This window comes from Typopeltis vanoorti, chromosome 23 (genome assembly GCF_054136105.1).
Source record: "Typopeltis vanoorti isolate ZY-2024b chromosome 23, IOZ_Tvanoo_1.0, whole genome shotgun sequence".
NCBI lineage: Eukaryota > Metazoa > Arthropoda > Arachnida > Uropygi > Thelyphonidae > Typopeltis > Typopeltis vanoorti.
In genome coordinates, this window is record NC_143571.1 from 78,850,454 (window position 1) to 78,866,788 (window position 16,335).

Here is a 16,335-nt window from a genome sequence, read left to right on the forward strand (position 1 = left end):
ATCTGATATCTGTAATCTGTTAATTTAAAAAGTGTTATTCATGTTTTTGGTATGAATGAAATGAATAGGACATTGATGTTTATACAGTAGTTAAAAAAAAAGCTTTCAAAACAAAACAGATATTTCCCGCAGTTATAATTTTTAGTTCATTCCGTGTATTTGTCTATTTTTTAAAACTTCCAATAGTCATGAATCATTTAATTTATGAATTGTAATTAATTAATCGATTTATAATAAATTATAAATGGATTAATTAATTACATGATTAATCCATTTATAACGTTTCCTGTGATTCATGTCTTAGTTGGATTACTTTTAATTTTCATGCAGACGAAAAAGGACACTGCGTAAATGCAGACACTATAGTGTTTTCTAAACTGTTGGTATCTCTAGAAGTCCAATACGCTAAGTAACAAATACTAAACTTCAGTAATTTTAATTCACTACAGTACATTCTTTCTTTACAGTATGGATATATTTAAGTTTAAATTTTCGTCTGTTAGATAATACACAAGCAGACCTAATTAACAATGGGCTGTTTGTCTATAACAGAAAGAGAAAGGTGGCGCAACTTATAATTGTAACAAATTTATCAACATGTGTTGCTAGGTTACACGATGACCAATGCTGCCGCTGTACTAAAAGTCTGATGACGCCTGCGCTAAAGTTTCGATGTACTTTTCGCGTGTGTTATGTTCAGAGACCAATAGAAAGTTAGCACCTGATACTTAACATAAGCATGCGTATAAAAGATACAAATATATTTTAAATTTACACACCGACTCTGTTTACAGATTAAAAAACAGCCCATATTTTTTCTGTGCAAATCTTACTGTAGGATGTGCCGTTTCTTCTCTCTTATCCTGATAAATTGCCGTTTCATGTGAAAGGATTCTAACTGCCAACCACCGTAGTCTTTTATAAAGAACTAAATCATCTTTGATTCCTACTATGGCAAAACTTAGGGGATATACATTTGGCGTAGTGACTGTAGTGTTTCAGGTAGTTATCATTATTATTTATGCCTTCTTTGTGACATACGGAAAAGACACAATGCCTGGGCAATTACTTCCCAACAATCAATATGATCCTCTGGCAATTAATTATCCTGGTGAGTTATTTCAAAATTTAAATTATTAATATTTCGATTTATCTCACTTTTTTTTCCCATTTTTACAGAATTTATAATCAAAATATACTATTTTCGCATATGATCAAAAAATACGTTGCTGGAGCGTGCCCCACTTGGCAGTGAAAATGTCTCCGCACCCCAAGTGAGCTAGCATGCAGAAGGGGAATTACGTTCATTGATTCAGTGATGAGTCAGAAGTTCTGTGACTGCGTCTGTTGCCCTCGTGCTACGAAAGCAGGCAAGTGAAATGTGCACAATAAAAGAGCAGCGAGGATTCATTTTCGATATTGTTGAAAGATCAGAAACTTTTTAGTTTACTGATAAAAAAAAGTGTTATTCATGAAAACTTAACGACGGGTTTGAAAATATTTTCCTGTCAATTTAGACCGACGAATGTTTTGCTTAAGAAAATATTAATGTAGACCCATGAAATATCTCAGTCAAAAGCGTATCCCTGCGCATTGAAAACCTCTCTCACTCACACTCTTCCAATTTCCAAAAAAAAAAATAGTTCCAAACAAACCAAATTTCTTGAGTCAAAAAAAAAAAAAAAAAAAAAAGTAACCGTAAAGAAAATAATGAAACATTTTTCAGACAGCATCAATTTCAAGATCAGCATTTTCACTGATCTTTGAAGTCGTAGAGTCGTAATTATGAACTCCATGTACAATAAAGGTTGAAATTCTATCCTCTGCACTTAGCGCGGAAGAGCTACCGTGAAAAACTGCAATACGAGAGGGACGTATGGACGAAACAACCTTAATTATTACTATTATAAGAGATGAGTTAGCTGGCCTTATAGAAAGTAAGTTTCCTCCCTCTGCTTTCTTATATAAGACTTAATTTTTTTTGTCAGGCATTCCAATAGAAAAGAAATGCACTTGACTGGAATTAATACTGACCTCCATAACTTTTGCAGCATTTGTAGTAACAGCAACATGGTTATTTCTTTAGGTATAGAACACAGGGGTTGTAGCTTCTTTGTACTGTACTTCATAGTCGAATGGATAGCGAACCCTCCGTTTTCTGCAACCAACACGCTGTGGGGTTTTTATGTAAATCTATAGTTTACATAAAAACTAGGTTTTTATGTAAAGCTATAGTGCATTCGTACAGTAGGAAAGCTAAGCATTTTTTTCTATTTTTCTTCTATTTTTTTATATTTTATGTATTCACGAAATCCAACTCTAGAGACTAAATATGGAACTTTTTCAAGTCACTTCAGGCCTGCAATAAGCGGGGAAGTGGTGTCACACCAAGCAATGAAATTTGCGAATCTTACTATAATTTTGTTCTGAAGATCAGAAAGGGTTAATATTTTTAAAGAGTGCTCTGAAAATTTTATCAAAAGTCAGAAGAGACCGTGACTGACAAATTCACAAAAGTGAATTTGTCAGTCACGGGGCTGTGACATTTTGTGAATTTGTCACAGTCCACGACCAGTACCGTGCCATAGGCATAATTATTATACCACAAAATCTTGCAATGAAAAGGCATGCCTAATATCTTACGTATCTGACATGGCGAAAGTTTTGTGAGAATAGGATAAAATCTATAAAACCTGAAACCCATTGAAAACTCTTGCAGTGGATAGTGAAAAATGGCACAGTTACGCCAATTGCAATTCTACTTATTTCTACAACTGCAGGAAATACATAGAATTAAACGGAAGCGATGTGTGTGGAGACTTCAAAATTCCCGATATTTTTTTAGTCTTCGGGAATTAGGAAAATGGGAAACTGCAGTTCCCAAGAATTCTTGAAAATTTTATTTTATTGATTTAATATCCTTAAATTCTTTTAAATAAGAATTTTTGTGTTTAATCTCCTAATAAAATGCTTTATAATGAGCTGTACATTTGGTATATAGGGAAAAAAGTAAAATTTAATTAGTAGTAGATATTCAAAAATAACGCTCGAAGTTGATTATATTAAACAAACGAACGAACAAAAAAAAAAAAATATCCCAATAACGAGTACATACTTAGTAAATAATTATTTAATTTTTTATTAAGAATTCAATAATTAGTTTATTATCCTTGTGCTTAATACGCTTCATTCTTGCGAAAGTAAATTATTTATATATAGGGTATTATATCTATTTAAATTTCATAGCCAGATTAAAAATTTCCTGACAGCGTATGGAAATATAACCTTCGGCATGGGAAGCCGTCTTGGTTCGCACTCCTTAAAAGACATGAATCATTAAAATGAATTATTTTAAACTGCTCCATTTATTTATTAAAAACTAGAACCTGCTTATCGTGAACACCGCGCGTTTATGTAAGCTATGAAGAACGATATTATCTGATGCTAAAATTTTCCAGTTGTAAAATTTTAGTATCAGATATATAAGCTGTTAACTGCCAACTCACTTTCTTTGACAAAAGAGCATTGCTGAGTTATGAGTGTCATAAAGTTTTTGTTTATGAGCAGAACCGAAGCTAGCTCCACACATAAATGGCTAACGGAATAATTATGTTTCCATTTCACTGATATTTCGTTACGCACGTTTCTTGCTCTTCTGTGTAATTCTGGGGCAATGTTTTCATATTCTGATTTTTAAAAAAAAATTGTGGTAAGTCGCATATTTTAACATTAGTGAATAGTTTTAAATTTCATCATCGAGATCTCAATTTTTTTCTATTACTTCTTTTCGGCCATTTATAAGTGAGGAATCTTTCTTGGGGGAGGGGGATTTTTTACATTTTTTTTCCAGCATTCCATTAAATATTGTTTATATTTGGTGGCCTGCAGAAAAATATTAATTCTTAATAAAAATGTCCCATTAACTAGTAAAATGAACTGCAATGAAGGAAGAAATTAAACTCATTCTGAAATAGACATTCAAAATGTATATTTCTGATATTATCTCAATAATTGAAACGTTTTCAGATTTGAAAATAATTACTTTTCCAGGATAAATGCTATACGAAAATAACATTTAGCCAAACTATCTTAAAAACAATTTGTTTTATAACCACGTATTAAACACACGATCTCGAAATACTTGCACTCGTAACACTAACTGGACATACATTTACATAATCTAAACTTTCTTCTTTGATGGAAAAGAACTTGAACTTTGTTTAATTATACACTACTGTATTTCCTATTTTACTATTGCGTACACCGCTTCATGTATTACAACTTCGGTATCCCACTTAACAGAGGGTAAAAATCCACAGATATGCCATTCGATTTGTACCCTTTGTAAACACTAAAAGTAAATGGTCATGATACAGTAATTACATTTTGAATGTTATTACAATTTACTAATCGCCTGCCTAGTTAGCAGAATGGTTAGCGTATCTCTTCCGGCAAACAGGCTGTGGACTTGACTCCCACTGTGGGCATGGATATTTGTGATTTGTATTTAGGTAGGAGTCCATAATCCGAAACTCTGTTCTAGAGATATAACATGGAACTTTTTTCAAGCCACTTCAGGCCTTCAATATATAAAAAATGATAAATCCGTAGTCTCTTCCCACGATTCTAATATACATACATCAATAATTGTGTATATTTTATTGCTTGATTTCTAAGTGTATACCTTTTATCCCTTTTCCCTAATTTTGGATGTGGCTTTCATCGCCTCAATGATTTTTTTTTTTTTTTTGAAATCCGGGTTTCCATGCCCAGACAGGTTAAATACTCTTATAATGGGCGAAGAGGTTTCTGGAAGCATTCTTAGTAATACTCAGTTACATCCCATATTGGAATTTTCCAAGTGAATAATTATGATATTAGATTTTCAATGCCGTGTGGGAGAGCTATCGTGCTTATTGGAGACGTGAAGTTGCTTGAAAAATGCCTTGTTTCTTCTCTAGAACAGGGTTGTTTTGGCATATCCAATCCTTCTCCCATCGATGGTTTTTACGACAAACCCGTCCATGAAAGGCAAAAGCCCATAGCGTGCGTGTACTGTGTGCTATAAAAACACGTTTTCGCAGATGAGGGATTAAAAAAAAATCCTGTCTCTCCTTTCTCCTCACGTCACTTGCTTGGGAAAGAGATCTAAGTTCAAATCCCGTCTGCGAAAGGAATATTCAGTAGGACTTTCTGGAAATAGCAAAATGATGCATTTGCTAGCGACAAATCTAAATCTGAGTTATAAAAATCTAGTCTCGGATATAAAAATACTGCTGGCTTTAATTAGATCTTTCTTAGTTTTAATAATATATAAATAATTTAAGGACGGCAAAATTATTTTTTTTTAAAGAAACGAGTGCCAGTAATTCTTTTTCCCACCGACTCGAAAACTCTAGTTTTTCTTTTCCCTACTTCAATGGTTTCATAACTAAATCCTTTGGGGTAGAAAAATCTGGGTTTTGATGCTATCTAGGACGCGAAAAAACGTTTATGTGGCCTTTTAATTGAAGTTGAATTAGTTTTGAGGGTTTTTTCCATCCCTTAAAACTGGCAAACCAATGAGGATTCTTGAACATGCGCAATTTACACATCAAAAAATATATATTTAGACATAAGATCATAATTTTTTTTTTAAAAAAAATTAATTTAAGATGACGATACGAAATTGAGTAATATTTCCAACATTCAAGCTTCGGATGTTTATCGGAATACATTTGACCAAGATAAAAAATAAAATGCCAAGGATGACGATTGCTATTTTTGATATTTCTCTTCATAAAAAATTCTACGTAAAGAGTACTTCTGTTGGATTTTGCTTTTAAATTCTACTCGAATGTTTTTTTTTAAATCTTTATCTTAAAAAATGTAATATGTATTACGTTCCTGCTTAAACGCTTTCCGTACTAAAATACGTATTCAGTTTTATTTTATTGTGTTTTTATTGTCTTTCCATTGATAAAGAGTCGTCATTAATCTCGTTATGTTCTACGATCGGTAACTGTAGTAATCAAACAGGAAATTAATGTCAGAAGTAAGGATTGTGTCACACCAATATTTCCTTTGCGGAAGTAGGTAAGCCTGTTACCTAAAATATCACGCATGCTCGGTTTCGTATTACCGTACAGAGGTTCATACGGTTTCAAAGAACTAGTGTATGGACACTATTCTCAGATGTTAGTCATTTTCAAGCTAAGCGGTGTAGTCTTTTTATGATATTTATTTAAATATTTATGCATTTGTTATATTTATGAGCGATAAATTCTCTTGAATGATTTTTAGTTACATGTTACAAGTCAGCTAAGGAAACGAAGGAAACTGCTCCATTGTTATCTGAAAGGTTTTCACTTTAACGATTGACGAAAATTGTCTCCTAAACGCAATTCCATTTATATTTTAAATTCGACTTAATTATATTTTAAACTATAATATTCTAATAATGTTTTCAAATATTTTAATCCACATAAAATAAAAACTTATAATACAGAACACACCAATTTTTATTATATATAAAAAATATAAAAGATAACTTGAATCTGAAACGTATTTCAGACCTGACCAGTATAATAAATGCAATCTTAAGATTTCACTATTTTCATACCACCTGCAAACTGGCTAATGTAATTCCTATTCATAAGCCAGGTAAAGACCCACACCTACCGCAAAATTATCGTCCAATCAGTCTTATCTCTAATCTGGGTAAGGTTGCGGAGAAGGTCATCCTCTCACGACTCCAAACCTCAGTAAATGACCTAAACATCCTCCCTAAAGAACAGTTTGGTTTTCGGCAACACCATAGTACTACCCAGCAAATCCTCAGAATTGTGGAATGCATCACCACCAGCTATAACTGGCGCCAGTACACAGGAGCTCTTTTCCTAGACCTTTCCAAAGCATTTAACAAAATCTGGCATTTTGGACTCCTACACAAACTTATCTCAGCCGGTACGTCACTAAAAATGGTTCATCTAATCCATTCATATCTTCAGAATAGATCAATGCAAGTAAAAATCAACGGTTCTACATCGTCCCAGCGCCATATCTTTGCTGGAGTGCCACAGGGATCCCAACTGGCTCCATTGGTGTTTTCTGTATACATGTCGGACATCCCGCACAATCCGATGTCTTCCATTTTGGCCTTGTATGCGGACGATACAGCAATACTAACCAGATCTCTCCGACCCCATTTCGTTGCCAGAAAGCTTCAAGAAAACCTTCTAAAGCTGGAGCGTTGGTTCTCCATGTGGAGATTGGAAGTCAACCCCCAGAAAAGCTCAGCCGTTCTTTTCTCAAAAAGGTCAATGTCTCCTGCAGGAGACATTGGCCTTTGTTCCTGCAGGAGATGTGTTACTATTCAATACTAAAATTCCCTGGCAGAGAGAAACAAATTACCTGGGTGTAATTCTAGACAAAAAGCTATCTTTCAACCAACATATCAAGTCTGCATGTGCAAAAGCATCTAAAGCCATAGCTCAGATCTACTTGCTAATTAATAGAAATAGCAAACTCAGCAACAGAATCAAATTGCAGCTATACCAGATGACGATTCGTCCTATAATCACCTATGCCTCTCCAGCCTGGAGCCACACCTCTAATACTAACATTATCAAGATACAACGAGTGCAGAACAAGTGCTTGAGAATGATTCTGAACTCCTCGTGGTATGTTAAAAGCAATCAACTTCATAGAGATACAAATATTCCTTATATTTTCTGTTTTCTACAATCCTTAGCATCCAAGTTTTTCCTATAGACGTCCACACACCCCAACGAATTGGTTCAGCAAGTTGCAGCATACAAGGCAACGGACATATTCAAATATAGAAGACCAAAAGCTATATTAGCTTCCTTTAGCGATGCATAATCTCCATGCCCATTCAGGGCGAGCAAACTGCTCATAAATTTTATCCTCACTGTAACCACAACAGATAGCGGGGAATATGAAAAGCATCTTGCTTCACCCCTAAAGACATAAATATCAATTGTCAACGTATTTCAGATAAATATTAGTTTCGATTGATTAGATAGTTTGTTTTGTATTTGGTAAGTGACTTGATCTTTTCGTTTGCGTTTACGAAAGTCAGTAGCTGCGTAACAGGTAAAAATTTTGTTTAAACTATGGAAAATTTCGATACGGACGACTTAGTCCAAAATGGAGACAAAAATCAATTGCTTGATCTCTTAAAAAAGCTATTGAAGAAATTTGAAATCGAATGGCCTGGTTATCTAAATCTATATTCAGTAACAAGTAATGACCCTCAAAGTGATGACACGGGAACAGAAGGTGAAAATATAAACTTAGTGGTCTCCCCACCTAAAGAATTCCATCAGGTAGATTCACTGGAGGAACATATTTGTAAAAAGCGATGGACTGAGGAGGTTCTCAAAGATGATCAATTGGAATATAACATTCCTATAAAAGGTACTTCAAGCACCGTTAGGGAGAAGGTTTCTCCAGTCGTTCTGCTGGATAAAAGCAAATGGACATCGGTCAATCATCAAGAATCAAAATATCGCCTACTCGTCGGCAAAAAATACCGATAAGGGCATAAAAATTCAGCCCGCTACAGTTGGCGATTACCGTCAACTAACTGAATTGATGGATAACCTCACTTTACAATGTCATACATTCTCCCTAAGTAGCAATTCTCTCTAAGAAACCTGAAGGTTGTCTTAGAGGAGTCACTGAGGATATCACCTCAGAGGAGATTGCAACAGATCTTATTAATCACGATTTGCTTCCGATTAAAGTGAGTAGGATGTACAGAGCTGACCAAAGATCACTACCACTTGTGTTAGTGGAGACCACAACACTCATTAACACGTCTATGAGATAACTTCGATCTGCGGTGTAAGAATTACACCAGAACCCCTGAGAAAAAGAATGTCAGCAGAGCAATGCCATAGATGCCAAAAATTTGGTCATGCTCAGAAGCTGTGTAGAGCTGACTACAGATGTTTGAAATTTGGTGAATACCACCCAACTAACTCCCGTGCCAAGTCGAGAAAAAAATCGGACAAATGTTCCAGTTGCAATCGCCCTCATTCTACAATTACAGAGGATATAGTTTCTGTTCAAAAAACCGAATGACAATGAGAAATACTCAGACTCGCTCCCAACGTTCCACGCAAGTAAAGGAAGCCGAACACCCTCCAACTCAAATAAACTCGAAAAACTAGGAAGAAAAGCTACTACAAAGCTAACAAAATGTATGCCGATTCGGCACGTTCCAAGAAATCGGCACACCATGAACAAACAAATCCTAACCTGACTGCGATCATTACTGCTTCTCTAGCTACCATGCTACAAAATTTTAGTAAATCCAGCTCTTCACTGACCCCTACAAAAAAGACTCCGACAAGAGACTCACTTCGTTCTAACTGCACTTAGCAATGAATAGAAACAAAATTCTTCCAAACTCTCTCCTAATCGCCGCTTGGAATGCCAATGGCCTCGCCAACAAAATTATTGAACTGCAGGAATTCCCAGGGTAATACAACCCAGATGTAATTCTAATCAATGAGACTCATTTAAGGCCAGCAATCAATTCGAAATTAAGAGGATTCCTGATGTACAAAAATGATACAATTGATTTCAGAGGTGACAGAATTGCCATTTATATTAAAAACTATTATACATTACACATAATGGCATAACCAACTCCCAAACCATAAACTTAGATATTACAGGCATCGAAATTTATACCAATAATGCTGTAAACTTAAAATTTACAACTCACTTAGCAAAACTCTACTGATGACAGATCTAGACGCCATTCTAGGCATTAAAGACTCCATCATCATCATTGCTAGGAATTAAAATGCCCAAAACTCTAAAACAGTAAAATGACCAATAAAAACGGTCGTATACTGAACAACTAGATGGGGTCAAACTATACTGTAGTGACCTGTCCTGCAGAGGCTTCTCATCATGGTCTTGGCAGTTCAGATGTTTTTGATATTGCCGTACGGAACATCAGATACTAGTATCAGCTACAAACGATGAATGAGCTGTCTTCAGATGACAACCCTATCTTATTCAAATTACTCAAACAGGAAAAATTCTTCTCCCTTATTCCTTCATAGCTTCGGAAAAAGTATCCAAAGTAATCTCCGAACACATTGGTCGAGTGCCTACTATACAAAACAAGGAAGAGATAAACGTTGCAATATCCAACTCACAAAGCAAATTCACAAGGCATTAGCAGCAGTCACCAAGACCGTTAATCCTTATAAGCCCAACTGTCTCCCTGATGATGTTATAAATTTAATTAAAGAAAAGAATAAAGCCAGGAAACGATATCACAACACGCGTGCGAACAAAATGAAACATCAAGGTTCATTTTGATTTTCCCATTGTTGATTTCTGGGAGAAGCTCTCACAAATCAACAACGGAAAAATAAGTTAACATCTCTTAGTCTTGAAGATCATTCAATTTGGAAATTTTTGAAAACTCTCCGAAAGAAACATACCCCCCCCCTCCCCATGGTCCGAGCACGATATAGTATATACAGATGCTGAGAAAGCCGAAGCTATAGTTAGCAATCTGAAAGAACAGTGCAGTCCATCATATGAAAACATACAAATATCAACCTAGTTTACAAGATGCATCAACATGTTAGACGCACCTTAAAACAACCAAACAACAAATTAGAACTGATCAACCCTACTTGTTCATCAGAAAAAATATGCAATATATTATTACAGGATTCAACTGGAAACAACACACTGGTGCTGTGTTCCTGGACATTGCGAATGCTTTTGATAAAATCTGGTACTATGGTCTCCTATGCAAACTCATTGGATCAAACATATCAATAAATACGAATACGTCTAATTAAATTATACCTAACGGTTAGAAAAATGCAGGTAAAGATTAAGTGCACAACCTCTATCCAGAGCAAAATTCTAGATAGAGTTCCACAAGGATCCGTAATGGCCTCGCTTTTATTCTCGATCTACATGGCAGCTATCCCACAGAATCCTATTGCATCCATCACGACTTTATACGCAGACGATACGGCAATATTAACAAGATCTCTCCGTCCCTGCCTTGTAACCAAGAAACTTCAAGACAGTATCTCTACATTAGAAAAATGCTTCTCAGATTGGAGGTTGCAAGTAAACCCTCAAAAAAAGCACTGCCATACTCTTCACCAGAGGCCATCTCCCAAAGGATCCAACTATTTAATGCTCAAATCCCATGGGGAAACAGAAAATAAATATCTCGAGATATAATTAGATGAAGGATTGCGATTCAATGGTCACATCAAGTTCATCTGTACGAAAGTATCCAAAGCTATCGCTCAACTTTATCCCACGATTAATCCAAGCAACAAATTAAATACAAAAAACAAACTATCACTTTACCAGATGTTAATTGGACTCATAAATACCTATGCTCTCCAGCTTGGAGCCATACTACGACTACAACGAGTACAAAACAAGTGCTGGCGGATGATACTGGATGCTTCATGGTTCATCAGAAACGAACAGATTCATCGTAATACCAATATTCCATATATTTCTTCTTTTCTTCACTCTCCAGCAGTAAAGTTATTTTTAAAATGCGGCCACGCACCCAAATCAGCTGATCAAACAAGCTATAGACTACAATGAATATGACCACTACAAGAATAAAAGACCTAAAGCCATTTTACTATTCAATGACTATAATTATTCCCACAGCCTCCACAGGACGAGCTTAATGCTCACAAACCACCAATAACAATGTATCTCTCTAATCAGAGAGCGGGAATATAAAAAGCTTCACCCTTTATTAGAAATTACTAATTTCTCGTGAGTGAAATGTATTGGAAATGTACCGTGAGTGGAATAAGGATTTTGTTTTCTATTTTTTTAATTATTTTTATATATTTCTTGTATTTTTGCAATTTATTTTTACACTTGCACTTACATTGTCTCTCGCTTAACGCGATTCATTAGTTCTATGAAATAATCGCGTAACATGAAATCGCGTAAAGTGAGTTATATTTAACATGGGTGAGATAGGGATAGGAGTTTCTTCAGAAGGATAAAAAATGATTAAAAAATTATAAAAAAACGTATTCTGCTTCACCATAATAATGAGGAATTGTGTGATTTATGCACAGTTTTCCATATACTTGATAAGCTTACTGCGATGATTTTAGTGGAGATTTATATGGTCGCTCTTCAGTCTTAAATTGAATTCAAGTTTGGGTGGAGTGAAAAGTATGGTTAATTGCGAAAGAGAATTTATAACCGAATTTCAGTTATATCTTAACCTTGAATGCAATGTCAGTTACCTATAGACAGTAAATACAAAAATGTTTTTTTTTTCGTTCGTTCTTAGATAAATGTCAGTAAGTATGCAAATATTTACTTTTTGATAACTACTTTCTTGATTTTAACACGACAACGGTCTCGACGTGACGTATAATTTGGTGTGCTATGGTGACACTGGATGCTAAATGGATACCTCATTTAAGTGTCACCATGGATATCACCATCTAAGTGTGTCAGAACCGGTGTGGTTGACAACGAAAGAAGCAATTTTATCCATGCAAGAGATGCTGCTTGATCTGATAAACCCAGAAGCTTAGCTAGGGGGGGGGACGAAGGGGAAGGTCCGCCCCGGGCAGCATTTTGAACCTTTTTGAACTTTTGTAGTTAATTCTAAAATACAGTCTCGCGACCTCATTCCCAAATATTGTAAAACTATTGTGAATTTTCCTCACAACTGCTGGAAGTGTTGCTAGTTGTGACAGGAGTTTTCTAAATAAAATTGATTAAGAATTAGCTACGTTACTATGAAATACACTTCGCCAATGTCATCGACGATTTTGCTAACAGAAAAGCAAGAAAAATAACATTTTAGAATGCTGGAATTAAAGTTTTACTTCAAAAATAAACAGTGTTTTAATTTATTTCCCTATACATCGTTTTGACTTTTTGTAGTATTTTTGGTGTGTATTGAGAGGGTGGCAAACTCAGGGACCGCCCCGGGCGGCAAAAGCTCTAGCTATACCACTGGATAAACCTCATTACTAATTCTGAAATCTTCAGCTATATTTTCCAATTCTTTTGCCATCTGACGCAAACGAGCTGTCACCAATAACTGCTCTTTGCTCAAAAGAATGGGAAAATTCCAATTCATTTCGAGTCCATTATAGCGGAAACAATAAATACACGGAATAAATGATATTAAGATAATTATAACGGAATTTGAAGACTAATTCGTAATAAATATTTATAAAAAAATATTAATTACGAAGTTATTATATAATATATTGCTCAATAAAAGATGAAAGAACGACATATTGATGTAACATAGTTCTACAAGAATACAGTATAGAATGCGAATGATGTCATAACACAGTAGTCGTATAAGAGCGAGACCAGATACAGAAACATAGTCGTCGTGCAAGCGTTATTCTGTGCTAGCATGTCACAGACCTTGGAGAATTATACAGCTTTTTATTGTTAATTGGTGATTCAAACGCCAGGAGGAAGTTATAAATAATATACCACGGGGAACTGTCTTGCAAATTATTGGTTAAGTGTGATATAATTACAAACTTATTTCATCATGAATGTTTGATCTGAAAACCAGAATTTATTGTATTATGTATTCTGTTCTTTAGTTCTGACCTTTCCTCATTCGCTATGGACACGCCAGTTTTTTTTTTTTCCCAAGTCTTCCAAAACCTTAAAGTCCTTAAAAGGACTGCTTAAAGGGGCGAAGCAAGAATGCTTTTCATATTCCCCGTTATCTGTAGAGGACAGTGTAAGGATAAGCTGTTATTGAGCTACATAAAGCTCTGATCATGGCAGGAGAGTAACAGCAATAGCCGAGCCTCAGTTAGAACTTGATTGGCTTCAGCATTGCCATTCATTACCCTCCAAGGGTATTATTAATCACCGCATCTCACGGTCGATTCTTCCAAAACAATTCTGGTACTTATATTAAGAATCTAAAACATTATATAAAGATTTTAATGTCTTAGGATTATGCATAATATTAAAAGAAATTTGGAAAATATTTTGAATTTTCTTTTATTATTAATTACATTTATTTGGTTTCAATGGAATTTAAAATTTATTTTTAATTTAAAAATAAATTTATTTTTAATTTTAAATTTATTTTTAATTCTAAAATGATGTCAACAGTTGCAAATGTACTTTATTTGATAAATCTGTGGTTTGATGTAGAAAAATTAGTAATGTAGCATATACAAATTTACGCTTCCACACGACTTCTTTTGTGAGGTTCTTTTTATTTATTTTTTAATTTATTATTTTTCACAGCCGTTCGTGAAAGGATAGATATCTGTAACACATTAAACATTTCCACATTAGAACCTTACGAAAGGGATAAGTTAATCCAGTAATCCCGTGCTGGTGATCAAGTATGGGCCATTTTTCAAGCCAATTCAGGCATCCAGTAAATATGATGCTAATTCTCACACTGGATCGAGAAACTTTCTACCACTTAGGCTTTCATAAATATCCATGCAGTGTGAACTCTTAGCTTCTTGGTAGCAAAGCGCAGATGCAACCCTCCCAGGGTAATATCAATAGAAATATCAAAGCAGTGTGTCAGGTCACACATTGCTTTGTTTAGTGCAACCCTGAAGGGAATCATAATTGTCTTCTATAGTTTCTCAGCTTATTTCTAACAACATGAAAATACTGTAAATTTTGAATAATTTGCAAAGGTAGGATTGACTTCAAAATTACGCAATTTCTCAAATTTTTGAAGTTGATACACGACGTTGAATATGAAGATTGTAAAAGTGTTCGTAAAAAAAAAATTACGAACATTTTAATGAACTGTACTTCTATTATGCAGATACTGCGCCCCTCGATTGGAAATGACCCGAGTCCAATTCCCCTCGTTATGACGAAAATCTATTTTGTATGGGCTTTTTTCAAATGAAGGGAAGTTAGCCAAAATCTTACAAAAATAGTATGATTTTGCTTCTAGAAACACTCTAGATTTTCATCAAGCACACAAGAAAATCGGCAAGCGAACACATGCAATTAACAGACAAAGATACCATGTGTACGGTAGATGCCATAGTGTGTAAATGGTGAATAAATTAGTATTATTAGGATAAATAGTGCTGTCCCGCGATGAGTCCTTGGGGTTGTCGTGTAATAATAATAATAAATTTATTGCAATATCTTCAGTATTGGTATCCACTCTAAAAATCACACGGTGTTACTTTAAAAAAAATTAGTACTTTTATCTAGTAAGCATGATTCTTTAAGCTGATAACTATGTATCAGCTTAAAGAATGTGTCAGCTATAACAATGCAGTATAAACTACCTGGTTTATGTTACATTATGTAACATAACTGCTTAATAATACTAAAAAAATGCTTAAACTATGATACATTTTCTACTTTCTCCGATAAATTGTTCTCTAAATAAAACATGTAACAACTATCCATCAGCAAGCTTTTCAGTTACCATATATTTTGCTGCTCACTCATAGAAGTGAAAAACTTTTTTTTTTTTAGAAGATCAAAGATTGGCTGACCGGTTGATGTTGCCATGCGTTCAACATTTATCCATATCTGATGTTGAGATGCGTAACTGAAAAACAACCCCTTGGAAATTTTATCTCTATTTCTTACTGAAAAAGGACTCTTTGAAGTATATTAATATTAAACGATACTCGGGACCCATAGAGATTCCCCATCCCCTCCGAAGTAATACGTTGTGTTTTATTCATACTCAAATCAACCCTATTCAATCAGTGTTGCATTATCATCAACCGATTACTGTAATAAACAGTACCCTTTGTTGTACAGAAGTGAATACGTCTAAAAATTAATACGTCTGTAAAATATAATATAAATTTGTATATATATTTACGTGACACATTAAAGCTAACAAAAAAATAAAATAAAAATACGAGGAAGTTCTAATATCTATACTAACGCACACCATTACAAATATGTACAACAGTAAAAATATCTGATATTTTAATAATATCTGAGATATGCCAGAAACTATAGTTTCTGGCATATCTCATTCTCCATTCTCTCCTCCTCCTAACAAATTTGTTAGGCGGAGGAGAGAATGGAAGAGTCCGGATAGCAATGCTGCAGCCAGTAAAGTTTTAACTGAAGCTCGGTTGTTGCTGTTATTACCCAGCCATGACTAGAGCTTTTAGCTCAATAACACTCTATCCATACAGATTTTTTTTATTCAGATGACGGGATAAAGAGTCAAGGACTCAGTCCATTTCCCAGTTCTTTTAAGAACTATATTTGTTGGCATGGAATGCAAATGGATTAATGAACAAGGTCTTGGAACTTCAAGAATTTGTAACTCGTCTCAGT

The 16,335-nt window shown here is 34.7% G+C and overlaps 1 protein-coding gene across 1 annotated transcript in view; it reads left to right on the forward strand.

The window, feature by feature from the left end:
• The first annotated feature begins 801 nt into the window (after positions 1-801).
• LOC150094021 (ammonium transporter Rh type A-like) overlaps positions 802-16,335 on the forward strand; it is a 92,000-nt gene continuing 76,466 nt past the window's right edge. Inside the window, exon 1 of the mRNA XM_090413084.1 lies at positions 802-1,111. Coding sequence (XP_090269210.1) covers positions 952-1,111 — 160 coding nt within the window. The 5' untranslated portion in view covers positions 802-951. The remainder of the gene's footprint in view (positions 1,112-16,335) is intronic.